We start from the raw sequence: 25,784 nt of genomic DNA, 5'->3' as shown, positions 1-25,784 counted from the left end.
GCGGTATTAAGTAGCTCCTGCACCACTGGCTGGGCTAGGGCCATCGGGTCACATCAGGACTGGATCTTTGTATATGGCATTAGCCCAGACAGGCACCTAAGTCAGGCGAGATGTCACTGTGGTGCCACCTCCCCATCACCAGACAGCTGTGGTACCCCCCTCTCTAGGAGCCAGTGGCATCAGCAGAGCCTACCGAGCAGCAGAAGAGCTGACTTTCTGGTAATGTAGTGGAAAGACAAAGGTGACCATTTTGAGAGGAATTAGGAAAACAGCAAAGGCCTCATTTGAAAGAGGAAGAGAAAAGAAGGGAGCAGCAGGGAACACTGAAGTCAGCAGGGGAATGGGACTCACAGGCTGAGTGCATGCCCCATCCTTTGTGGCTGGGCTTAATGACAGCAGAAGGGATCACTACTGTGAGTCTCAGAAGCTGGAAAATCTCCTGGGAGGTGTAGGAAGAAGAGAAGGGGGCTGAACAGCTCTCACCCGACTAAAGGAAAAGGAGACTCAGCTATTAAGCCACATGCTAGTTTTTTAGCAGGCAATGGGAAGGGAAGCTTAGGGTACACCAATACAACAGACACCAATTAGTGTGACAGCTTCAGGAATTTGTCTGAGTAAAATCTGATAGATCTTTTGGAACTTGTGAAATATCATCTGTCCAGTGGTTGCTGTCCTAAACCAACAAATGGGATGTGGTGGATTTCACTCTACAAACACCCTTGAACAATAAGCTTGTCCTTACCCTGGAAAACCTTGTCCTTTAGCTGGGCCAGTTAACAAACTTGTCACCCAAGAGGAAACCTTAATCAGCTTTAAAGATATCCATATAGTCAATTTTAAAAGTGTGCTATAACTTTGTAAGAGCATGAGATGCTTACCAGCTCCTTTGGAGAGGTAGCAAAAGGAGAAACAAGACAATGCAGACTAAGAGACGATGGAGTGGAAAGTGTCTTTTTGCACCCGAGAGAATTCAGAAGACCATTAGCATACAAAGCCATAATCCAGTTACAACTTAACTCTGAAAACGTTCCTACAGCATGTGTGTGGGAGATTGATCTTGGTCTAGTTTCCCCAGTACAGAAGAAGCTTGTACATCTATTTTGCTTCCAGCAAGTCTCTGATAAAGCCCAGTTTAACACTCTGCTGTGCCTGACAATGTCCTCCCTTACAAACGTTTTAGCTGCCTCTTAGCCACTTAAGACCAAGTTCAGAATCCTCTTGAACCTTGCTGGCCAGGTATCTACTGAGGCTTCATTTGACAGGCCTTGTATTGCCTTTAAAATCTTTCTAACGAGGGTGACACCCAGACATACTCTTAAGCATATTAATCACCACTTAGAAATCATTCTTCACCTGTATATGCTTCTTCCTCTTAATAGGACAAGGTTCTTCTTTTTCAGAAAGACTGATTCCATTTCTCTAAATCACATCTATTAAAGCAGTGGCTTCTACAACTCTGTTTCTGACATAGAGAAGAGAAAATTATACCACATAGGAGTCTGGCAAATTAAAATGGGTGTGTTCTGAAAATCTAAGAGGGAACTAGTTTCTAAAATATTTGCTAATTACATTAATTACATCCTCTTTCTGTACAGGAAGTATCAAGATGATTATATGGGGAGGGGAGGAGGAAGAAAGGGTGTTAAGCTAGCACATTAACAGACCAATTCCATCATAACTTCTTCCTTTTGTTCCTGTGAAACCTATGCTTCATACAGGTCAAAACTGCAGAATAAAAAAACGTAACTTAATCCCACGTTCATGGACAAGCACTCAGCTGAAGTCTCCCAGGTCACAGGAACTTGTTGAACCATCTGTTTGCCATGGTGTTAGCCTGGAAATGAGTCTAGTACCCCTAATGGTAATATAGCTTACATGTTATGCAGCCTTGGCACCAGCACCTTCTGTATACTGTTATTAATAGTATATAGAAAACACTCATCACTTCTTTACAATTCAGGATAGGAAACAGAAAAAGTAACATACTGGCATGTAATTCCAAGGTCAGTCTGTAGCTTAAACTTCTGATATATGTGAAGTATTCTGCAGTGAGACAGTGTGTCATGCACTGACAACAAAGGGGTGAAAAAATTAATTTCCCACCCCTCATTATCAAAGGAATTACTCCCTATCTTTTTCTATACAAGAGTACTTTGAAGAGTGACTTTTCAGGAGAATTTCATTGAAAAACTAAACTGAAGGGATTGCAGTTGTTGGAAAAAAGACAATCAAAGATTAGTTTATCAAAGTTATAGGAGAGTTAAGATGTAAGGTTTGGACTTTATTCCAGCTTTCAGAGTCTGAAACTGGGCTGCCTTTTTGTCCTGCTGAAATGATTGCAACGGATGAGAGAGCACGTCTCTAGAAGGGAGGCAGAGGCTTGAGCAAAGGTTCTAGCTCAGGTGTGTCTGGCCACTAGTCAAAGGTTGCCCTCACAAGGTAATTGATTTCAGTCTGTGACTAAATACCTGCTTGGAATAACACTGATATCTGTCTTACGTGCAGGCAGTCCTTTGTATAGACACAGGCAATTCAATACTGGAAAATAAAAGGCTGATGTTGATTTTTGCAGCAAAATGACACCAAATTAGAATTCTAGCAGAAAAGGCTTACAGAGTTTGACCAGCTCTTCTGAACTAGGACACACTGTTTTTCAAGAGAAAGGTGTGTACCTGCCCTCGCATGAAAGCACAAAGATCAGTCTTGCACTAACACAAATTTATTTTTATTTTCTCTTGGCTCCTAGGCCTCATGGAAAGGGAAGATTCCAGGAAAGTAAAAGGGAGTGAAGGCTGCTGCCTTGTGTTCACAGCACTGCACAAATGCTTCTAGTGGAAGAGTACAGGATCATGGAAGTCTAATCTAACTGTTGCATTTCTGATCTTGCCAGGACAATGTAATTATGTAAGGCATCCTTGAACCAGGTCACTGTTGCTGAGTCTTGTCTCTTCTTTCCAGATTCAGATTAGGAAGATTTCTAAGAGAGGCTGAACTGCAAGGACTTGCCCCTTTTTCCTGGATTTGGTCTCGCAGGTATTGAATTTCTAGCTGCTGCATTTCTATGATTTTCTCACTTTCCTTCTCTGCATTCAGCCTCAGGACAGCTGGGCTGGACAGCGGTTCACTGGAGGGAGCTAGAAGATAAAATCAGAGAGGATAAAGCAGAGTAAAAAAGGTCCAGCTAGCATGATTCTTTGGCATGGACAAGGAAAGGCATCTTTCAGAGCTGAAGGAGAGCTGGATAGTAAGATTCTGCAGTATTTAGCAGCTTCTACAACTAAGATTACAACAGAACAGGTACCACCAGGCAGACAAGCTGGAATGATGTGGAGACAGTAATAGAATTGTTCACCAAGGACAAAAAGGGCTTCTGGAATGAGTACTGGCAATATGGAAAACATACAAGAAGCACTACTCACCTGTGTCTTGAATTGCTTGTTTTCTCTTGGTTAATCTTAGTGTTGACTGGAGGTCACGTATCTGGGTGTGGGCCACCTTCAGTTCTTGCCGCAAGTCATTAATTTCCTTAATCTGACTCGCGTTTTCCTGCAAAAGCAATATGCTCTATGAGGAAAAGCACATGTACTATCTCGCTCAGCAATATGTATCTTCATATTTTTGGGAAGGCCACTGGACAGCACAGAATCAGTATCACAAGCAGAAGATACAGGGCAATCAGTACAGTACACAACATTTCAGATAAGGCCACAGTAGATTTGACACAAAACATGACAACATTCAAACCACGTTAATTCAGTAAGCTAATATTTATTCTGCTTTTCTGGCTGCAGCTGCACTCCAAGGTATTTTCTTTACCAGTTCCAAAGGGAAGCTCAGGTATATTCCTGGACTGATCCAATTAGTTCAGAATTAATGTGAAGAATTCCCATTTCTTCCTTCAGTGTGCATTATTTTGCTTGTCATTTACCACTATGTGTCTGTTCACTGAAATTATCTATCTCCTTGCAGTTCTACAAAGCCCACTTAGTTCTGACAGACATCATTTTCCAACACTCCTGCCAAATTATTAAGGAATATATAAAGCATATGGAGACTTGAGATACCTACTGCTAACATGCTGTTATGAGAAAAACTTAGCCATGTATTCATCTTTTGTTCTTTTTTTAGGCAGTTTTCAACCCATAAAAGTTCAATCCTCTGATTTTTTTTTTAATAGCCTACCGCAAAGCATCTTGCTGAAGGAGTTGTGAGAGTACAAGTAAATGCACTTTACCCATTGTTTTGACATATTCAAAGACTTCAGCAAAAACAGTATGGACTAAACCTCGTGAAGTACAATAAAACTGTTGCTCAAGATTTAGAAACAGGAGCACCATTTACTAAATAGTGCTTTTCTGAATTCAAGAGAAGTGGAATTGTACATTTGCCTCTTACAAACACAGTGAAATACCTTATCACATCCACAGCTAATGCAAACGTTAAACAGTGGCCATCATACTTGAATCAAGAATAGCAATGATTTCAGCTACCTGTGGTTGTTTTAGAGAAGTTTTGGAACACAGCACCATTCCAACCCCTGGAACTTCATCATAAATGGAAATATTTCAAAAAAATAAATGGCCAAAAGGTATGCTTTGGGTACCTCACATAATACCAGTCTCAAGCAATAGAGAACTCACTAAAGCAACAGGAGATAAGAACCAGGATCAATAACATTTTCCTTTGAAAAAGGTGTCTTCAAATTTGATATCTTTTAAAAATTATAATTTTGGTTGATAAGAGATAATTATGTTGCCATAAGAGATATATGCAAGGCATATGATTCAGTTCCTTACAGTACACTTACAAAGTATTGGCACCACACCACTGAAAACTGGTTAGTAACAAAGTACAACACTTACTGCAATTGTCTGTATATAGATGCACTCAAGGAGTTCTGGTTGGCAGCAATAACTCAAGGTGCATGTGTGTGCCAAGATTCTCAACACTTCACACTAAGACAAGTGCACCAACTGTGCTTTACCTTCCCCTCAACTGAAGGTCACTGACTGGAGGAAGATTGTGGGGTGCATTAAGGTCTGAACTTGTTGGGCAAGAACAGAGAACAGTTGTTCTTGCAGTGGTTGTGTTGGACTCTAAATGTAGCATGGGCTGGTGAGCTCAGGCAGCCTGCTCTGAAACCATAATATTTTGTTGACTCTGATTTGTTTAATTGAAGTCTTTAAACACAGAGGAAATTTGACTGCTGTGCATTTATCCCAGAGCTTGATTCTGAAAGGAACACGTGAAAAGAATAACATCCAAGAATCAGTCATGGTAATCGTCTTTTAACCAGCTTTGAGAGTTAGGTCACAGCATTTCTGTTCAGGTGTACTTTAGTCACGAACATCTTCATGAGTTCAAGTAGTTGAACGCTGCTATAAAATGAAGATCGTGCTTTTGGTCTATTAGACAGTATAATACGTAGTATCTTGTGTGAGGCAATCTGGGCTCCATAGAAATTTCTTGTTTGGTTTGCTAGGTGTTAAAAGAGGCTGCTGGTTGACACTGATACTGTTTTTCTGAAGAGACATGCTATGCAGAGAGATTAGAGTTTAACTCAATCTTTTCATTCTGACAGAAAGCTTGCACTGCAATGCAATGATCATGCCATGGATTAAAATAAATGTTCATGGTAAAACTCATTGTCATGGGACGTTGTGGCAAAATACGAATTGTTTCAGAAAAGGGAGAGATCAAATGCATAGAGGATGGGGCCGTCAGGTACAAGTGCATATGACACCTGGATGCAATCTATAGCCTAGGAAGTCCCTACAGTGCTGACTGTCAGAGACAGGTAGGACACACTGTAGAAAAGATCATCCTATACATGCTTCAGTTTAAGCAGTGTTACTTCAAGATTATTCAGTGTGTCTGTTCTTATGTCTCCAGGTGACCAAAGGAGCCATTACATATACAGAAGGCTAGAGGAAAAGCTAATAGTCTAAAACAATCAACTTGCCAATTGGTAAGAATAATTAAAATTATCTTGATGGTTCTAATCATCCGTTGCAGCAGTCACTAGTGGAATGTACCTATGAATAGTCACTCCAAGAGGAATGCACAGCTCTGGAAATATAAGCACAACTGAGGAATAACAGGAACACAGAGCTGGAAGGCCATCAAGATGTCATTTACTTTTTCAAACCAAGTCCTCATAGAAGTTTGTCTAACTAGTCTTAAAAGTCCCCTGTGAAGGACTGGAAGATCATGTTAATTCCTCCTGGCAGTAAAGTCTCATTAATGTACTAGACTTCAGAGAACTGCTTTTTCTTTGAAGAAACCAGGCTGGTTAGAACCTTTGATATCTTCATCTTCCAGATGTTTTATTAATTTGGTTTTAATCATCATTTCATGTTAGGCTTACTGATCCAAGACATCAAGTATTATCATTATGAGCACCATCTGTCACCCTATTCCAGCAAGGAAGTTCTTAAGGTTATTTTCTGAAGCTGTCTGCTTTTGTGCCAAAGGAAACATCTAACTCACAGAAGGGGTAAAAAAATCAAAACAGGGCCAGGGAAGATCGCTGCTGCCTAAACCTGAAGAAGCACTATGAATAAACAGCAAAGAACAGATGAACTAGGAATGGACTGAGGTGTAATGATCCTGAGGAAGTATAATAAAGTAACAATGAAAAAAAGGGCTACTGAGGGGAAAAGGAAATGCTGACTGAGAAGAAGGAGATCATGGTAAGAGCAGACTATAAAAGAGCTGTCCTTTTAGGATGTTTGGCGTGGGGCTTTAAATCTTCTCACTCCAGATGAAAACAAAATGCATCTTTGGCCCCAGCAGTCACAAGTTTACCTTGCCTTGTAAGGAACAAGGATTCTGTGCAAGAAATCTTGGTATGAATAGGCATATTCATCATGTGTTTCTGAACTTCCTCAAAAAAACTAGATGTGAAAAGCAGAAAGTTCTTCTGAATTCAGACCAGCAGGCATGAGATTATGTGGCCAAAGCAAGTAGGTTTTTTTTTTCTTTTGTTCCTCTGGAACTGGTTCCTAAACACTACCACACAGCAAGTACGGCTTGGCACTCAGACAGGTACAAATTGACTATGATGGCAATTGCAAATACTGTTTGAAATAAATACATGAATTGCTTTAAAGATATCCAGGCAGCAGAGATTTCCTATCTCCTTTTACATTAGGGAATGAGAGATAAACAAAAGTATCCACAAAATAGCAGCAATTTCTGACTTCAGAGATCTTGCTCTTTTTGTCCAGAAAGTCATACAACTTTAGTAGCTCAATATCCTTGAATGGAAGCACTTGAAAAACTTAGGAATTTCTGGCAAGGAAGCAAACCAAAACTGTTTTGAAGTCCTAAGAAGCCATAGTGGTAAGGCTACTAAAGTTTCTTTAGTGCAACTGCTTCCTTTTTTTCATCTCCATACCACATGGAAAAGGCTTATTACCTGCACGACACGCATATAAGCAGCTTGGTGTATTTCCTGATTTTTCACCACCTTCTTTTTTAAAGCTGCCAAATTCCTCTCAAGATATTCTCGCTGTTTCATGTCCTCCTGCTGCAAATCTGTGTCTACTGCTTCAGTCTCCACCTGAGGGGGCACAGCATGTTGCCTCAGTAATTACATTACCAAAGAAATCCATTTGCAAGGAGAAGGCTAAAGGCCCTGACTCACCGAGTTTGATTGCTGCACATACTTGGTGTAGAGCTCGCGGATCACATCCTTCATTTTTCTGGAATCCTGAATGAAGCCCACACAATTATGAAGATCTGCTTTAAATCGTTTGATGAGAGTTTCCATACTGTGCTTCTGCAAGAATGATGTAGGTACATTCTTATTTGGCTCATCAGAGCACTCTATCATGTGCAGTTTTCTAGGAAGTTAGTAAAACTGGCAAAAACTCTCATATACTTCCACTTACTTAAAAAAGAAGTGTTACATTAAGAAACCCATCAGAGATGTAAGCACTACCTGTTGAATAGCAGTAATATTAATCCAAGATACTTGCAGTGAGTAATGTCCAGAGATCTCATCTGAAAACCTGCGGCTTACTGTCATGAATGCTATCCCCCCACTGTCCTTTCTCAAACAACCTATATTCTTAATTAGAAACAACACACAAACAATGATAGAAGGTAAGGGCAAGACTGCCTTCTCATTCTCACTTGGTTTCTACACGGCCCCTTCGACCTGCTTTCTCAGTCCTGCACTGCCTGCTAAGCTCCTTCACCATCACTTGTAGTCCCTTTCCCTCCCTCATGTCTGACGTGCTTGCTGTCAAACACAAGAGGTCCTTGTCTCCCCCATTTCGAAGCCCACCGTTCATTCATCCTACTAATGCCTACCTATCATTGTAGGTGGTAGCCTACGTGCTGCTCCTATTCAAGCCAAGTGTCCCCAGATGTCAAGCTTGGGCAGGGAGGAGTAGTCAGTTAAGCATTTGCCTCACTGCTCTGTTAAATCCAGGAGAATATATGTTGATTGAACAAACTGACACATAACTGGATTTTTTTAATATCAACTCTCTAACTTGTTTGCAGGCTTGGAAATTTTCTGTCTTTGTCCCTGCTGACCAGAGACTCTCCTGGACTTTGGAGACAGTATCCCTGAAGTGTCTGTTTGCTCAGATTAATGTTTTTGGAGTGTTCTGTCCCCACAAACTTCATTATGTAGGACCTGCAGAGTGGTTGCACCATACCTTCTGCTTCTCTCTGTGCAACTCGCGATCAGTTGCTTTTAGTTTCTGTTGCAGTTGTGTGATGTTCAGCTTCAGCTGTGTGCTCTCCTTGTGGAATCGTTCCAGCTCACCCTCCCTCTGAAAGGAAGCAGGAGGAGGAAATCAGGACTAAAAGGAGATGTGAAATAACAACACATAACAGGAAAACCAGAGGCTGGAAATAACAGCCTTCAGGGAGTAGAACCCCCTTGAGGTTGAATTGCAACACGAAAAAAGTTAATTTTGGAACAACACTGCCCTCTGCCAGAATATACAGAAAACACAAAAATGGATGTTCAACTCCCTTTTGAGTTACAGGTATTTAAGTAACGTGATGCCCCTTCATCTCCCTGACCTGCACTGGAGCTTTACTGTTCTATCTGAATAAAAATGGCTGAGATGGAAATTAACAGTCAATACTGGAAAGAGTAAGTGCAACAGTAAGAAGAACCTGATACCGAAAAGAAACAAATGCATTGAAAAGCTCTGGGTACGTACACAGAATGCAGGGGAAAAAAGCAATAAGGGTACTACAGCATTTACTGGCATATGACGGTGACTAGAAGAGAGAACAGGGCTTTCATCATGCTAGTCTGATGTACATACAAATTGTTCATTAGTTTGCATTTTATTTAAAAGCCTTTTGTTCTGAATAAACAGACTTATGAAAACTAGTACATCACTGATTAGCTATGTCACCGTAGTCCTAATTTGGCTAAGCGAAAGGTACATCTATGGAAAGATCACAGTAAGTTTGTATCATAAATAAGTTGCCTCAATGAATTTGCTGCAAGCCAAGTATGAATGCATGGAAATTTTCCATGGAGCAGCTGATGAACAGTAATTTTCCCACATACCTAACCCCTGAACAGTTATGTTTGCATAAATCTGCAATTTTTCTGAGAAAAGTTCACTCTCTCTTCCTCCAGATTGGAAAAGGCAGTGTCTTACAAACTCTGCAGGGTATGTGGAGGGCAACCACGTAAGGATACGATCTATTTTTAAGCAAATATTTTAAGCAAATAGACTGTATTACTCACAGGCTAGAATTAAATACTGAAACAGGAGCTTAAAAAACTGTGTTGATCACTGGTAGCATGTGATAAAAAAATAAATAGCAGCTAATTGTGCACAAATATTTTTATTAGTTGTAAAGATACTGAATCACTGCTCTGTATCCTTGAAAGAAGTCAAGGAACAAACAGGGTGGAGTCTTCCATAGGACTTGCTGGGTCATCTTTGTATTCAGACAAATAGCTTAGTAGCAGAGGCCAAATAAGAATGTTACTCACCTCATGGATCTGCTCCTTCGTTATTTTAATTTCATTTTCACGTGACTCTATTTGCTTCTTAAACTCCTCTATTCTGTAATCCAGTGCTAACTTGAACTTTTCAAGTTCCTGATTTTTCTTTTTTAGGTCATATATATGCTTCTCCTGGGAGAAATAGGTATAGAGATCTGAATCAGACAGAGCACTCTCAAATAGATCCCTAGGACAAGGCACAAATATGGTAGAGGCAAAACCAGCAGTCACAGATCTAGTGAAGACTGAACTTCAGTTGCACATTTACACAGATTGGGTGGGAAGGGAGGGGGCAAATAATGCAGAAAGCCACGTATAGATCCCAGAACGGGGGACAATAAACTCAGCATCCTGAACTTGAGCTCCCCAAGAAAAGTTTAGAATGTCAACTAAAAATGAAAATCCCAAACTAAAAATCACAAATTCTTTAAGTTTCTGAGTTTCCAGTAATGTCATATTATCACAAAATTATACTATTAAAATAAATGTCTGTGTTAAATTAAGGGAGGGTGACTTTGATCTTAGCCAGCTGTCCAGTCTCTCACCTTGTCTTGGATAGTGTTGGCTCTCTCTTGAATCTCCGTCTTCAGTGCCAAGATGTCCTCCTCCAGTGACTTAATGATGCCTTGTAGCTTCTGCTGTTCCAGTCGCATTTCTTCCATATCCCTGTTTCGCTCCTTGAGCTCTTTCTGTAGGCTGTTCAACTAGAGAGGAAAACAAGAACAGAACAATCTCCAAACGCACAAATTAGCCATTCTGCTCTGTAAGAGACCTTGCAGACAGCGTGGGATAAAGGATATCCACCTAAGATATGATGAAGCAGCATCGTATCACTTAATTACCTGTAACTCAAAAGAGGGTTGAATATCCATTTTTGCATTTTCTATATATTCTGACAGAATATTCACTGCACTACAAGGAATCAAGGAATTTGCATCCAGAAGCAAGAAGAGTGTGGATGTCATATGCAAGAATCAGCTTCAAATAACACTCAAGCCATGGAAAATTATTTTAAGGTGATCATTTGTCATACGTCTCTAAATATGTCAAAAGTAGACTGGAAGGATGCCTGTTTCATAGCTCGTGGGTACCCTCAAAATCTCCACCTCAGTACTAAGATCTGTGAACCCAAGAAAGTCAGAACCAAGAAGTGGTGTTGGCCAAACTGTGAGAACCCACAAAGAAATTCCTGATGTCTAAAAAACAACACAACTGAAGACAGTACCATGATAATAGGGAGTAGGAAGGAAGAGAACTCTGTGTCTCCAGATAGGTACTGAAGAAACTGAAAAGAAAAAATGTCCCTCTAACATCCTTAGGCAAATGTAATAGCCAGTCAGTGAAGGAGCTGAAAGGTTTCATGCCTCCTTAAAAATCCTAGTAAAACCAATTAAAAATGATGATGCATACAAAATACAAAGTGTTTATTGCATCGAATGCAGCAGTAGAAGTATTTTTCTGACAAAGCAATGCATTACCTCTTGGAAAAATGAAAAGGTTCATTTCCTTCCCATCATAGGATGAACAATATTATTACTTATACTTTAAAACTATATAAGATAAAAGAAAGTGTACTAATAAAAACACACCTCCTCTATTATCTATCTCTAATCATATCAGAAATACAATCAGCACACAGCTGCTTCATCTGCACAAATGTTCTAAAACATTCAAATTGGTATAAGAAGAGGCTACTGTTCTCACATGAAATGCCACATATTTACAAACTAAATTAACAGACTAAATTGACATGCCATGAATCACATCCAGTCTTTGGCTATAGGTCTCCACGTGCAAGTCTGATCCTATCAAAGAATAAGACATACCCTTTTATTCATGACTCCTGTTTCATCTTTCAGCTGCAGGTTTGACTCCTTTTCTTCCAAGAGCTGTTCCTCATACTTGATTTTGATTTCCAGGATTTCTTGGTCTGTGTTTTCCTCAATTTGTTTCTTAATTTCTTCATGTGCTTGAAGCTGCTGCTTCATGTCCTCCCCTGCCTGCAGTTACGGAAAGTCAACATTAGAGAAGACAACAAACAGTAAAAGACCAATAAAGAAGAGGAGAATTCTTTATTTGAGCTGCGTTTCTCCTGAGATGATCTCTATTTAGCAGACTCTTCATTTGCAGCACTATTATTTAGGGTAACTTAACTTCTCAAGGGATTAAAGTAACTTTAAAAACTGTTAAGACAAACATAAAAAAATTATTCTTAAAAAAAAATATTTTTAAGGCTTGGATGACTCAAGTTAGGAATGTGGCCCAAATACTAACAGCATAAACTTGTTCTGGCTGCAGAGAATGCAAACATAAGTAACACTTGAGAACATCTTTTAACATTGCTGTCTCTGATACATTGTCTCTGAAAAAAAAAAGCACCTAGGTTTGCATCAGCCGCTGTATGCCTCTCTTCTCACATTCAATTCCTCACATTCTTTCCAAATTTGGTATTGCAACATAGGGCTGCAAACAGTAATGTTGATAGAATTTATTGACTTTAGATATACAAGTATCAGTTAGATGGCTGCCCTTTGTCAAGCCAAATCTGACATCAATGTGCAGGAGTTTTTTAAATACTCTGTATTTGTCTTTGCTCCCCAAATTATGCAGGCAGGAACCTCAAGGAATCAGGAATAGAATCCACCATTTCAGAAATGTTATCTCTTCACTAGAGTAAGGTGATTGAATCTTTCTTCAATTACAAAAAATGTATAATCTAATCCACATTAACAAACAGGAATTCTTGGATCTAGGAGAAAGAGAGGCGAAGCTGAGAATGGCCAAGGATATTAATCTTAGCAGGTTACTTACTCAAGGTATGAAGCCCAGAAAAGCTGTTAACTCAGCTGGGTTTCCCTCAGTACTATTCTGTCTACATATTTCCTCAAGATTACAGGCAGATTAGGATTTGCATGGAAGAAGCCAATCTCTCCTGTCCTAGGAAACACTTTGTTAACTAAATTTATCACCAACTGTGATAATTCAAACGACAAATCAAGTTTCCTACCTTTTCCAGCAGAAGAGATTTCTCATTAAGTTTTCCCTCATAATACTCTGTTAGCTCCTTCACAGCCCTGCTTTTGCTTTCCTCCAAATCGTGCAATTGTTTCTCATATTCCTCTTGCATCCTCTGGGATCTCACTTGCAGCTCCTGGTATTTCTCATTTTCCATTAAAAGTTTCTGATCACTGTCAGATTCTGGCAACAGGAAACACACAAACAGATAAAACTAATAGGAAAGAGGTTTATCCTACCCTTCTACAGTCATCAGTCTTATTCTCTATTATCTTTTTGGCAGCTGGTTGCAATAAATTACACTAGAAGCACTTCATCACTTTCTTCATCAGGTATACAGGGGGTTTAGACTCTGTGGCCACACAAAATTTTACATCAGAAAACCATTTCTTGAGTTCCCTGCTCTTCCTTTTACTTACCACCTCACTAATAATGCCCGTTCCAAAGCTGTCATTCACCTTTCCCAGTTGTGTCTTTGAATATTCTGCTGTATCTCTGTTTGTTGCATTGGGACAGAAGGGTGTTCTGTTCCAGCTTGAACAAGTCTAAAGCCTACACCAAAATCTTCTACTCTGCCATTACAAAAAATTAATGACAGCTAATTTAGCCATTCCCTTGAGATGACAACCATGACAGAGCTGCATAAGCACAACTGTTACAGAGTATGAGCAGGCAATGGACCCATTTATGGGTGGACTCGCTTTTTGGTACTAATTTGAAATTTTTATGTTTTATCTGGATTACGAATCTGGGGTCTGGGTACTTCCATGTTGTGTGCATTGTACATTAGCCTCCTTACTGAATTGTATGACTTCACTACTCTTGCATGGTAAGCTATAAGATAAATGAAGAAACTACTGATCTCAAAAATCGAACATCTAAGATACAGTGCCCATGTGCATGTTCTCATCATGGTCATGTGTGTGGTGCAGTTCAGACAAACGTTTGGTCTGCAACACCCATGTGACACACACGCTTTTCCCTTGTACTTTAGTAATCCCTGTCACATTACTTGCTATGACTAATGCTCTTCCTCCAGATTGTAGTTACAAACACTTGTTACAGTCTAACCTAGCTGCTGCACCTTCCTGGCTTGTTTATTCATCAGCTCGGACAGTTGAAACTGGTGTTGTAGCTCCTGTTTTTCCTTCTCTGCCTGTAAAATCTGGGGAAAAAAATAAGAAAAATACATTTTAATTTGAAACTAGGCAAAGCAGTGTCCAAATTGTTTGTACTCTTGCCCATGGTCTGGAACACATACACAACACAATTTCTTTGAAGTGTCTCACCAAAATTCAGATGCCAAGTTTTCTCACAGAGCAGTTTGCTATGACAGGTTACAGAACTACGGAAAGCTAAGGGAAAGTAGCAAATGGAGTTGATACAATACAGGATACTGTATAATCCTAACCTAATGAGAAAAGTTTGTGAGCAGCAAAAGCCTCCACTTCTTTGTGTGAGCATGCTTGAGGAGAATTTGCAGTTCCACAAATTGTTGTCCAGATATTAAAGTTCAAGCTGCTTCCTGTCTCACTTGAAGCAGCCTTGAGGTCCTAAAACATTGACATTTGCATAGATGACATAAGCCTAAGCAAAAGCAAATTTTGAATGCCATTTGCTTGGAATGTCTGACTACCACTACAAATGACTTGGTCTTCTAAAAATGCCCAAAGAACTGGAACAAGAAAATGGGTAAGAAATTTCCCATAAAAGTTGGAAATTGTACCATAGGTACAATTTTTGCACTTTCTTAAAGACTGTATGGGTCTTGCATAAGCAGAAATACTCCATTTGCCCGCTGGACACAACAACTACAAAGGTTAGCCCTGAGCCTGTCCAAATCTGTCATTCAGTTTCACCTGAACATGTGCTGATACTTGGATGGGAAGTACAACTTGCCTGCATAGAAAACTTCAATAACAGAATACTTTCAAGGGCATTTGCTTGCAACCTATAATCAACAAGCCTAAAGAAGTTTCAGAGTAGCTGAGATTATTATAAATCTATCGCCAAGCGCCACTTAGGAAAAGACCTGAAGAATCACAAAAGAAAACCAGCACAGATAAAACACAGGTAGAGGAATCTGTAAGAAGTGAAATGGCTTTTTTGTAAAAGGTCAAGCTGTACGAAAATGAGGAAAAATAGAAAGGTTAAATCTCAGGTTACTTAAATGCAAAAACCACAATGAGAAAAAAAATGAGCCTGAGGAACTACTTGTGTCCTGGTTTTGGCTAGATTAGTTAATTTTCTTCTCACTAGCTAGTCCAATGCTGTGTTTTGGATTTGGTATGAGAACAATGTTGATAACACACAGGTGTTTTTAGTTGTTGCTAAGTAATGCTTATAAGAAATCAAGGACTTTTCAGTTTCTCAGGCCCTGCCAGCAAGAAGGCTGGAGGGGCACAAGAAATTGGGAAGGGATACAGCCAGGACAGCTGACTCGAACTAGCCAAAGGGATGTTCTATACCACAGAACAATTGTGCTCAGTATATAAACTGGGGGCTTGGCCAGAGCTGGCCAGTCGCTGCTCAGGGACTGGCTGGGCACCAGTCAGCAAGTGGTGAGCAATTGTATTGTGCATCACTTGGGTTTCTTTTTTTTTTCCTTTTGGCTTTTATTCCTCTCTACCTCTCTGTCATTTTCAATACAATTATTATAATACTTTGTTTTATTTCATTTATTAAATTGTTCTTATCTCAACCCACAAATTTTACCTTTTTTGTGATTCTCCTCCCTATACTGCTGGGGGCAGGGAGTGAGTGAGCAGCTGTGTGGTACTTAGCTGTCAGCTGGGGTTAAACCATAACAACTTGAAGAAAACATTAAAATTAATAATTAAACTTCCTCAAAAAAAAATAAAATCAGAAACCTCCCAGAACATTTGTAGGGCCAAAAGACAGGAAAGGTATAAAAGGAGCACTTGAAAATGACAAGACCATAAAATAATAAAACTAGTAAGTAACTTGTCAAGCTTTCATACTGGAATCCTTCTTTATGTGGAGTCAAACAGAAATACTGCTTGAAGGGACTATGTGCAGCTCCACAAAATGAGCAGTAGCAAATCACCAGGACAGGGTAATATTCATCTAAAAGCTCAAAAAGAACATGGGGTTGATAGATTTGAATCATATGAAATGTAATCTCTCACTTCAAGCCATTTTACTGTCAGAGAAATTGCTAATGGATCACTTGCCTTCTACCTATAAAAAGGGGTCCAGAAATGGCAAATTACAGGTCAGAAATCTGGTGTGTGCACCAGACATGGACAGAATAGAGTTAACAGACACAGATAAATAAGACACTGGGAAGAATTATCATGGCTATTGCCTTTCAGAGAAGTCCTGCTTCATGACCACAGAGAAATCAATAAACATGTGAACAGAAGAAATCCAAGGAATATGTTTTACTTCTACTTTTAAAAAGCATACAAGACACCTTAGCAGATGTTCTTAAAAAACCTAAGCAGCCAGGGCATAAGATCCTGCAGCAGCTGCAACCTTACATGTGATGGAGCTTTTAAAGGATGGTCTCATTTCTACTCAAGGGTGACATAGCTTACTGATCCTTGGTCTCAGACAGCATTTATTACTGGAACTGTTTTTACGTGAAGATACTTACATAAAGGCTACCTAGGAGAACTCTTGCATCCCCTTGTACTTACAAGGTACTTGACTTGAAGGTAGCTTTGTGCTTTGCAGATATCAAGAACATCTTTATTGGAAAGGAATGCTTCATTTTTCAGATGCTTTCTGGCATTCATACATATGTAATGCAAGTTTGATTTCAACTTCAGTGAAAGATTTCTTGGTATTTGGTTCTGCAATATGAATCATACCTGGTGTTTGGTTTTAAGGGAGCCTATTTCCTGAGCAAAATTCTCTTCTAATTCCTTTATTTTTTCGTTACAGTACATGTCTTTGAGATGTAGCTGGTAATAATTTTCTGTCTGTAGCTCTTTCACACGAATCTGCAGGTCTAGCATTGCCCGACTCTGTTAGGACATGGATGAGAAGACAATTTTAATGGAGAGATTGTTTGCCATTAGCAAATTAAACACACATTTACATGCACATATTTATGAAAGATAGCATTTGCACAGAATTTTCAGAAAGACAGATCAACAAGTTCCAGAAGTAAGGTTCCTTTACTATCTTACAAGACGGCTTATAGAAATACAGCTTCTGACTTCTCTACTCCATTAAAACTGCTTTCAAGAGATTGGGGAAAGTATTCACTCACTGTTTATACAATGCAGCTTGCATGTTAACAAGTAGCTGCAGTTACTTGCTGTATCACCTTTTTATGACAGAAGCCATGCAAGCCCTCTTAAACAGAAAGCCATATAGGAACAGCTAGTCACAAACATTATGCAAATGTAATTCACAAGCTGTACACTAGGAATCCTATGGTTCATATTCACAAGTTGCTCCTCCTACCTTCTCTTCTATATCTGATCTCATCATCAGCACTTCCTCAGCATACTCAACTTCCTTTTCCCATTTCAGTGTCCCACCTTCTTTATCACACACTTTCCAGATAAATATAGAGCCATCCTCTGAGGCAGTCAGCAGAAACAGGTCATCGTTTGTTACAGACATCTTAGAGGGAAAACCAAAATAATAGTAGAGATAAGCAAGAATAGAGACACAGTTTTATTTTATACCAAATTTTTCTCCCCACCGTGGTGAAAATTTATTACATTGATTACTGCTTACGAAAAAGTCTTTGTCTTTAATTAGGGATTGCTTAACTTAGACAGTGAGCTCAGGGAGCTCAACAACAACCTTAACATGCCAGTGGTGTTTGTCTTGAGCCCCCTGAAGAAGCAAGGTATGAGCAGGACCATCCAGACAATGTGTTTTACCATGTTTAGTTTTAACACACTATGCCATGAAATGGGAAGGAGAATCAGCACTAAAGAAGATGTGTGCGGCTGGTATAGCAGGGAAAATAAAGTGCCCTGTTACCTTTGTAACAGCACCTGCGTGGGCCTGATACTCATTGAAATCCCTTGTCAAAGGTAATGGGTACTTCATAGCTCGAATTGTCCCCAGAGATGTACCAACAAATACCATGTGTCCAGAATGAGAAACGGCTACTGCAGTATACACAACACCAAAAGCAGGCACCTCATTCTGGATCTAAATCAAAAACAAAACCAAGAGAAAATCACATGAAACCCTCACATTACATTAAGTTCCCCAATATTATTTGATTACTTACTGTATAAGCAATTGTCATACCTCTTCCACAGCAAATAATGCAGTTAGAAGAATCTACATACTTACAGGAGTACAGCCATGAACAATAATTAGGATTAAGCTTTATAGATACACACTCTTAAAATTTCGAGCCAAGGTCCACATGTTAATCACTTCTGAAAGATGTAATGGTTACAGCATGCAATTTACTACTTATCTGGTAAAAACCAAAATGCATGTAGCCTACAGTGGTAGATGCAACACACTTCTATTTCAGCAAAGCGGTTGATACAACATTGCCAAGTTAAGTTTGTGAACTGGATGAGAAGGTTTCTAAGTAAATCCAAGTGAAGTTACAAAAATACAAAACTACAACAGAATCTCAGGTTTCACGGTAAAGGACGTAAGAACACAAGAAAAGTGTCAGAAAATATCACAGCTATCAAAACCAGATTGATTCCTGCTTACCAAATGGATGATAAGGAAACCAGAGCACTAATACCTTCCCCAGAGAACTTAGCAAAATCACACAGTGTGCGTTAGCTCACCGAAGACTCTGAAATTTCTTTGAGAGTTTGGTCAGATCCAACAGCAAAGGTGACTTTGGTATCAGAGGACAGGGCAATGCTGCTGTAGATGCAGGACTTGAGCACACTCTCTGACTCCCTTTGACCTGTCAACACGTTCCACTCATACACAGCACCATGTGTGTCACAGGAGACAAATTTAGCATCATCTGTGCTCCATTTAACTGCATGTATCTGGCAAAAGCAAAACATAGCAAGGAGCCTGATGTGCAGGTTATAGACATGCAGCATGGAGTCACTTAACTGGTACATCCATGACAATTTTGGAATCATACTTCTAAGTCTTACTTAAAACTTCTAGATGTTTTGCAACTAATTCTGTTTTAGCATTAAAAAAAAAATAAATCAGTAAGAACTACTTTATGAACACACTGGGAAAAGCTAATTTGAATAGTCAGTAGTACATTTTAAAAATTTATTACTGGGATATTTTTCCTGGTTCAGCTACCTGCCAATCATTCACCTTCAATTTAAGGACAGACTTTTTAGATATATCAAGTGCATGCATCCATTGACTTCTGACTTCGGTATTTCTATTTTTAATTTTAGGGCCCCTTTCTGATCCAAAATTGTACTTCACCTTTTCAAAATGCATCTTATTAACTAGTTCATACTTTATGATTTGTATCATACAGGATTTGTTTACTAACCTTCCCACTATGTCCTTTCAGATTATTAATATTCTCAAAGGTGATGCTGGAATAAATTTGAATCACATTTCCATTAACTGCAGCAAAAAGATGGCCTCCATTACTGAAGGAGCACTACAAAAAGAACATAACTACCCATTACTGTAGATGCAGTGGATAAAAACATTCATGCATTGAATTCCAATGACATCATCTAATATCAGAATGTTACACAAAAAGAAAACTCCATGACATAATTAGTTTCTTACTGCTTTCCCCTGTAAAATCCAGTCCTTAAGTATTTGTGAGCAAACCATCCCTTCTGCTGCTTCCCAGGTCCACAATTATGCGTCAGCCTCCAGGCTTATTTTCCAATAGTTGGAATCCTTTCCTCTATGCTTTGATATCCTAAATCCTACTAGGATCTATTGGAGATGTTTCTGTCTTCTGTCATGTTCTTCACCACTCTGCTTCCTATAACTCCCCAATTTCATTTTTGCATCATTCCTTACCTCTCTACACTGTCTCACAGCAAACTCCTTGAAAACATGCATGTCCTTATACAGCAGACTTATAAATCGTAGTTTGTCAGAAAACCCAACCAAACAGAAAAGGCCAGTGGGATGAAGTGATACTGTGTATGCTTCCTCCCGATATTCCTTATACAGCTCCAAAGTGCTGAAAGAGAAAACCATTGCACAGTACGGAATAGTACAGATTCCCTACGCACAGCTGACAGGACATTATCTGCACTGGCAAAGACACCTGCAGCTACAATCTGACCATGCCTTGTCCTTGAGGAAATGTGTTGTCATTCAGTTAAGTAATGATCACACAGATGTTACAGGAAACAAAGGTAAATCTGAGCTTTCTGGTTCACAGAGAAGGTGCGGAAGGTGCAAGAGCAAACCCTTGTTTACTGTAATATAATGAAGAAGGTAAATGAACCGCTGATTGCAAACCTGTAAGAACATCCCTTCTGAGATCTGGATTTGTTTTTCTCTCCCTCTCCCACCACAGAACCTTAAAATCTGGAGTCATTTTGCTTAAGAACTACGGCTATGAAGCAGGAGATGGGACAACAATATCTGAAGACAAAGCTGAATGAAACATTCCTGAAGACTTTTTTTTCCAAAATGCATGGGAAGTGTGACACAAAAGTGGCTTAACAGAAAAGCCTGTGGATTCTTTTGGCACTGGTTTTAAAGGCACAGCATACTCACACTCCCCAAATCATGTCAATAAGACCATTTACACTCCACACCACACAAGAATTTTACCAGAAACACTCTCATTCATATAAGATTGCTGCTGTTGCCTGCAAAATGTAATATACAAAAATCCAAGAGATAATAATAAACAAACTCTTTACTTCGTTTTGTAATTCCAGACGCGGACAGATCTATCCAGGGAACAAGTAGCAAGAATGGGTTTCCAAACACAGATGTCCAGACCAGTAATCGAAGCAGAATGCAATGGGTAATTCAGGTATGCAAAATAAGCTGCCTTCTCCTGAGAAGCAATGAGACATTAGAAAATCACAAATATTTCACTGCAGGGAGAAAGTCAGGTAAGAAATCTATCACAGCTCTTTGCATACAGTAATCAAATACATTTGAGGAAACTCCTTAATCCTTTCACTGCACTGGTCTGAACATAATAATGATAAAACCAGAGCAATGTTAGAATCAGTTTTAACTTCATAACTAAAAATCAAGAAGAGTGATGCAGGGAAGAAGTAGTCTCCATAGTTCTCATACACTAGTGGGAGCAGAATGTAATCAGGTGTCCAAAGAAATGCAAGTTAGATAAATAAATAAAACTGGACCTGAGAGAATTCAGCTAAGACCTTCTGATATTTAAAAATAATCAAGTGCTGAATGATAAGCAACTTAACTGGGATGTTTAGCTAGTACATGCTGGAAGTGAAGCACCAATTAAATTTTAGGCTGCATACAGAAAAAAGACCTGTAATTACCAAACCTCTTCCTGTAAAGATCCTTCTGTACACCCGTACACAGGTTAGGTATTTAACTCCATGCAAGTCTATTTCATAATCATACATTTATCTCTTGTCTTTGCATTATTTAACAGTGTAGGGAATGTTTTGCATTATGTTTGTCCTTAACAAAGAGGTTTCACTTCTAACCAGGACTTCAACAACTATTCTTTTAGAGTAACATGAGATTCCCATAGCTGTTCAGCTTTATTGTTGCATTAAGGTTTCTGCATATTACAGTGGAGCATAAACTACTACAGTTACCTTAAAAATCTCTCTGTTAAAGCCTTACTTAAGTGGCACCCTTAAAAGGACTTCACAATGTTGTCTATCATTCTGCTAAATAACATCAGGTATTCATATGGAAGGATGCTTCAGCAAGGGACTACTGAAATACAGCTCTCAGAGAAGCATGCAGAGCACTTCATATCATGAGTTTTTAGGGTTCAGACGTTTTTTTGATGGATTTGATGAGAATGCATCATAGAAAGCGATACTGAATAGCCTGTACCATCACAATATACCCCTTACTGGACATGATGGCTGTGGAATGTGATAGGATTGCACTTACCTTCATAAGATTAGTGGAGAGCATAGGAAACATGTAAAGCTGGTTTTCATTTGTGTTAACAATCATTGTTTTCCCAGAGGGGCTGAAGCATATACATATAATGTCCTGTCTGCCCAACTTTTTTGGCTCGCTGCTGAACAGGTCCTGAGGAAGCTGCACAAGAAATGCATCCCATGGGATATTCCAGGTCTCCATGTTTTAGTAGTAGGCATACACACACACACATAAACTTTTGCTGTAATGCTAGTCTAATAAGCATATACATAATATCAGTAAGACAACTTGGATATTTAGTAATACATAACTATTGCAAGGCAGGGAATAGAGGACAAAATAACCTAACTGTACCTATAGCATTACAGCTGAAAATAGTATCAGAGGACATTTCAGCAGTAATCTTAAGTACTGCGCTAAACAAAAATGAAAATGGTAGCAGAAAAGTATTGAGAAAAAACCCTAGCAAGTGTCAGAATGAAAACTGCCTGAAGATCGTGATCTCAGAATAACAGTTCTTTGCAGCGTATCATTCAGGCTGATAATGGTCTTATTACAGGGTCTTGTGCACAGGGAAGATCTGACCTTTTAGGCCCATAGTATGAAGGCTTGACCAGGTCATCACAGTTAAATGTTCTTATCTAAAAAATGCAGTAAGTCAATACATACAGCTCACTATAGAAGGGTTAGAAATCTTACTAGATTACTTAAGAATGTACAGTTCTCATGGCAGCTACAATAAACATCTGAGGGGAGAAGAGCTTTGCCTTGGAAAAAAGCCAAGCAGCCTAGTTCTTCAAAGCTGATGTAGACTACTCCTTAGCTTCAAAACTCTCCATAAATAAAAGTTTCTTAAAGGTTTCCTGAAGTTTGGCAGTCTCAAAGCACATTTTACATGCAGAGCTACCTTGCAGAAGGACGTCTGTCACTGACTTTCAGTGTGACCTCTGGCAACTCCCTTCCTTTCAATAACACCAGGACAGTTAGCTAATGCTTAGAATGTAATTTAGAGATATGCTAAAATGATTATTATTATCTGATTCAGAAGCACCTCCACGCCTCTATACAGGCCTCTCCTGCATAATTACTTGTAAAAGCTTTTTTCTCCCTACCCAGATTTCTTGACTCTCCTTGTAGGCTTCCTTTCCCTTGGCCTTCTCAAACAGAAGAACAACCCCTGGGCTAGATGAACATGCAAAGCCCTTGGAATAAGCTGCAAGTGCAGATATTTGAGGCAAAGAATCCTGTTGTGAACCATTATCTTCAGAGGACGGCCCACAAGAGATATCAGAAGAACTGCAAGCAGGAAATGCACAAAGACTTAAGACCAATAAAGGACAAAACAAAAAATGCTCATCATCAGCAACTGAAATACTAGAATGCATTCATAAACTGGACAAGAAGGAAATAAGTGAATGGCCTGTAACCAATCTGCATGCACAAGCATGAAACTATTAGTAATAGTATTTAACAGATTTACCTCTCATATTCTTCTGTTGTATCTTCTTCTAGCTCCCTGGGTGGTTTTTTGTACTGTACACTTGTCTCCCAGTGCAGCTCTCCAGTTTTAAACAAGCTAAGTTTGCCTGCATCAGTGCCACATATAACTTTGTCCTCACACAGCCAGGCATGGCACAAGTAGTTTTGTGGCTTTCCCTTTTGTAAATTCATCTGCTTCAAAGTTCCTTCACTGTACTTAAAAAGTTTAAAAAAGCCATTTCCAGTGATACAAACCTGTGCGTTGTCTTGCGGACTAAAGCTCACCTATGGTACAAGAGAGACATAAATTAATTTATACAAGTATGTTCACAAATAAGCAAATATCTGTTCCGAAGACTTTCAATACCAAATACAGGAAAACAAACAAGGGAAGAAGGTTCATAGAAATATATAGGAATACAGAATAGACTAAGAAATAACCATCATAACAACATATTGCAGTTTTTCCCTTTCCAAGACTGTGTATATCAATTTTACACAATGCTACAAAATACATTAACTCTATTAAGCTAAGACACTATCTGAATCACAATGCAATACTGAAGAGAAAGTTGTCTCTGCCCTTCAGGATTAAATGACAAAATTAATTTTTCCGGTAGGAAGCTTCCTGAAAAGTGGCATCATTCATTCTTAAGTGCCAGGAATAAACTCTGTATTTCAGATGAACCTTGCCCATTATACATATTAATTCACATAATTAGGTGTTGGTGAAAACAGTAGAATAGCCATCTCAAGACCCAGTATGAAGGACAGCAGGGGTAGTTACACCTTATTTTTCATGCTCAACAGGACTTTAGACAGCAGTTATCTTTACAGTCACTCTCCTCTATTTAGGAATTGAGCTCATGAGGTCAGTAGTTCACCCAACCTCTGCTTGTAGCTGTACCCCAGAAAAAAACAGCAGCTAGGGTCCAACCAACCCATGTACTGGAAGCCTTTTACCTTCCTGCAAGAAAGATACTAAAAAAGGGCACCCAAAGCAGGATGCAGGAATTCTTTGAGTGCCATCAGCCTGCTCCTTGCTACTCTTCCTGAGCTACTCCTCTGATCTGCACACAGAACAGACTGCAGGAAGGAAAAGGTACATGAGCACGCTGAGAGCTTCCAAGCTGTGTTACACTACCGAGCACAGCTAATATATGTAAAGAGTATTTCTGCAGGGACACAAGGGACACATTGCACACTCACTGGCCACTCTGGCCACTTGTACTGGCCTAATACCATAGATCTCTTAAAAGAATCTCATGTGATATATGAGACACAGACTTAAGATAATGTCCATTATGGTCAAAGCAAAAATTTATTTAGCCCAGTGTCCTGTTGCTGAGGAAGGCCAACAGCAGACGCCAAGAAAAGCCACAGAAACTACATAAAATCTACAGCGGGGAGCCCTCTCCTCCCTCTCTTCCTCTGGAAAACTGTGCACATATCTTGCAGGCCGAGCTTACGTGCTACCTGGCACCCGGCACTCATCGAACCGTTTGGTTCTTTCATCCATCTGAAATAGCGCAACAGGGTCCCAAAGAACCAGTCAGCTACCAGTCAACTCTGAATCGAAACGTTAAAAGCTGCAGAGACGCCGGCCCAGCCCAGCTTTGCAGGCAGGCGTGTGCACCCCGCGCCCCGGCAAGGCCGGGGGGGGCCGAAGGGGCCCGCACGGTGGCCGTGGAGCCCGGGGGCTGCGGCCGCTACCTGGCAGACGCCACCGCCCGGGGCCTCCACGCGGGCCGCCGCCATCAGCCGCTGCTTCTCCCACAGCCAGTAGGTGAGGTGCCCGTCGGGGAGGGCCGTGGCGGCCGCCAGGTACCGGCCGTCGGGGGAGAAGGCCAGGGACACCGCCTCCCGCGCCGGCAGCTCGGCCGCGGCCAGCGTCCGCCGCCGCCGCGCCGGCACCGACGACAGCTCGTAGATCGTCATGACCGGCTGCTCCGCCACCGCCTCCGAGAGGGCCAGGTACCGCCGGTTGGGGCTGACGGCCAGCGCCAGCACGCCCCGGCTCTTCTCGGTGCCTGCGGGGAGGAGCGGGGTCAGGGCGGGCCGGGGCCGGGACCGGGACCGGGGTCGGGGCGGGGGTCGGGACCGGGGCCACCTGGGATGAACTTGTGCCATTTCTGCTCGAGGTGGACGCGGAGGCAGCCCGCCCCCGCCGCGTGCAGCACGACCTGCTCCTCCAAGAAGCAGACGCCGCCGGCGACCCGCGGTCGGCAGCCGAAAACGGCCACGGGCTGCGCCGCCACCGCCGCCGCCATGTTGCTGCTGCCGCCGCCGCTGCCGTGGCAACCGCGTCCCCGGC

At 40.5% G+C, this 25,784-nt stretch overlaps 1 protein-coding gene across 2 annotated transcripts; it reads right to left on the bottom strand.

Annotated features, from left to right (window-relative positions):
• Nucleotides 1-2,711: 2,711 nt before the first annotated feature.
• Nucleotides 2,712-25,778, bottom strand: CFAP57 (cilia and flagella associated protein 57). Of its 2 annotated transcripts, XM_040611199.1 has the most exons (22): nt 25,581-25,778; nt 25,184-25,500; nt 23,472-23,755; nt 23,104-23,287; nt 21,998-22,150; nt 20,800-20,939; nt 19,940-20,105; nt 19,449-19,562; nt 18,760-18,972; nt 17,978-18,151; nt 17,447-17,608; nt 16,846-17,001; nt 14,081-14,174; nt 13,002-13,192; nt 11,821-11,994; nt 10,540-10,698; nt 9,983-10,126; nt 8,673-8,789; nt 7,649-7,783; nt 7,421-7,564; nt 3,420-3,546; nt 2,712-3,134 (listed from the first exon to the last, which is right to left on the bottom strand). In XM_040611199.1, the coding sequence occupies exons 1-22, from the start codon at nt 25,738-25,740 to the stop codon at nt 2,926-2,928; spliced, it is 3,717 nt and encodes a 1,238-aa protein (XP_040467133.1). In that variant the 5' UTR covers nt 25,741-25,778; the 3' UTR covers nt 2,712-2,925. The 2 variants fall into 2 exon arrangements, with proteins under 2 accessions (XP_040467133.1, XP_040467134.1); XM_040611200.1 differs by lacking the exon at nt 7,421-7,564.
• Between the last annotated feature and the right edge of the window lie 6 nt (nt 25,779-25,784).

This window comes from Falco naumanni, chromosome 11 (assembly GCF_017639655.2).
Source record: "Falco naumanni isolate bFalNau1 chromosome 11, bFalNau1.pat, whole genome shotgun sequence".
NCBI classification, from domain to species: domain Eukaryota; kingdom Metazoa; phylum Chordata; class Aves; order Falconiformes; family Falconidae; genus Falco; species Falco naumanni.
Note: the sequence above shows the minus strand (reverse complement) of the source record. Positions and strands in the feature narration are given on the sequence as shown.

Coding starts and splice junctions, on each gene's coding strand:
- CFAP57 (XM_040611199.1), bottom strand. CDS start 25,740: ATGGCGGCGGCGGTGGCGGCGCAGCCCGTGGCCGTTTTCGGCTGCCGA. Junction 20,106..20,799: donor GTCTGGAATTACAAAACGAA/GTAAAGAGTTTG, acceptor TTTCTCTTTCAG/CACTTTGGAGCTGTATAAGG. Junction 8,790..9,982: donor CGAAGGAGCAGATCCATGAG/GTGAGTAACATT, acceptor GCTTCCTTTCAG/AGGGAGGGTGAGCTGGAACG.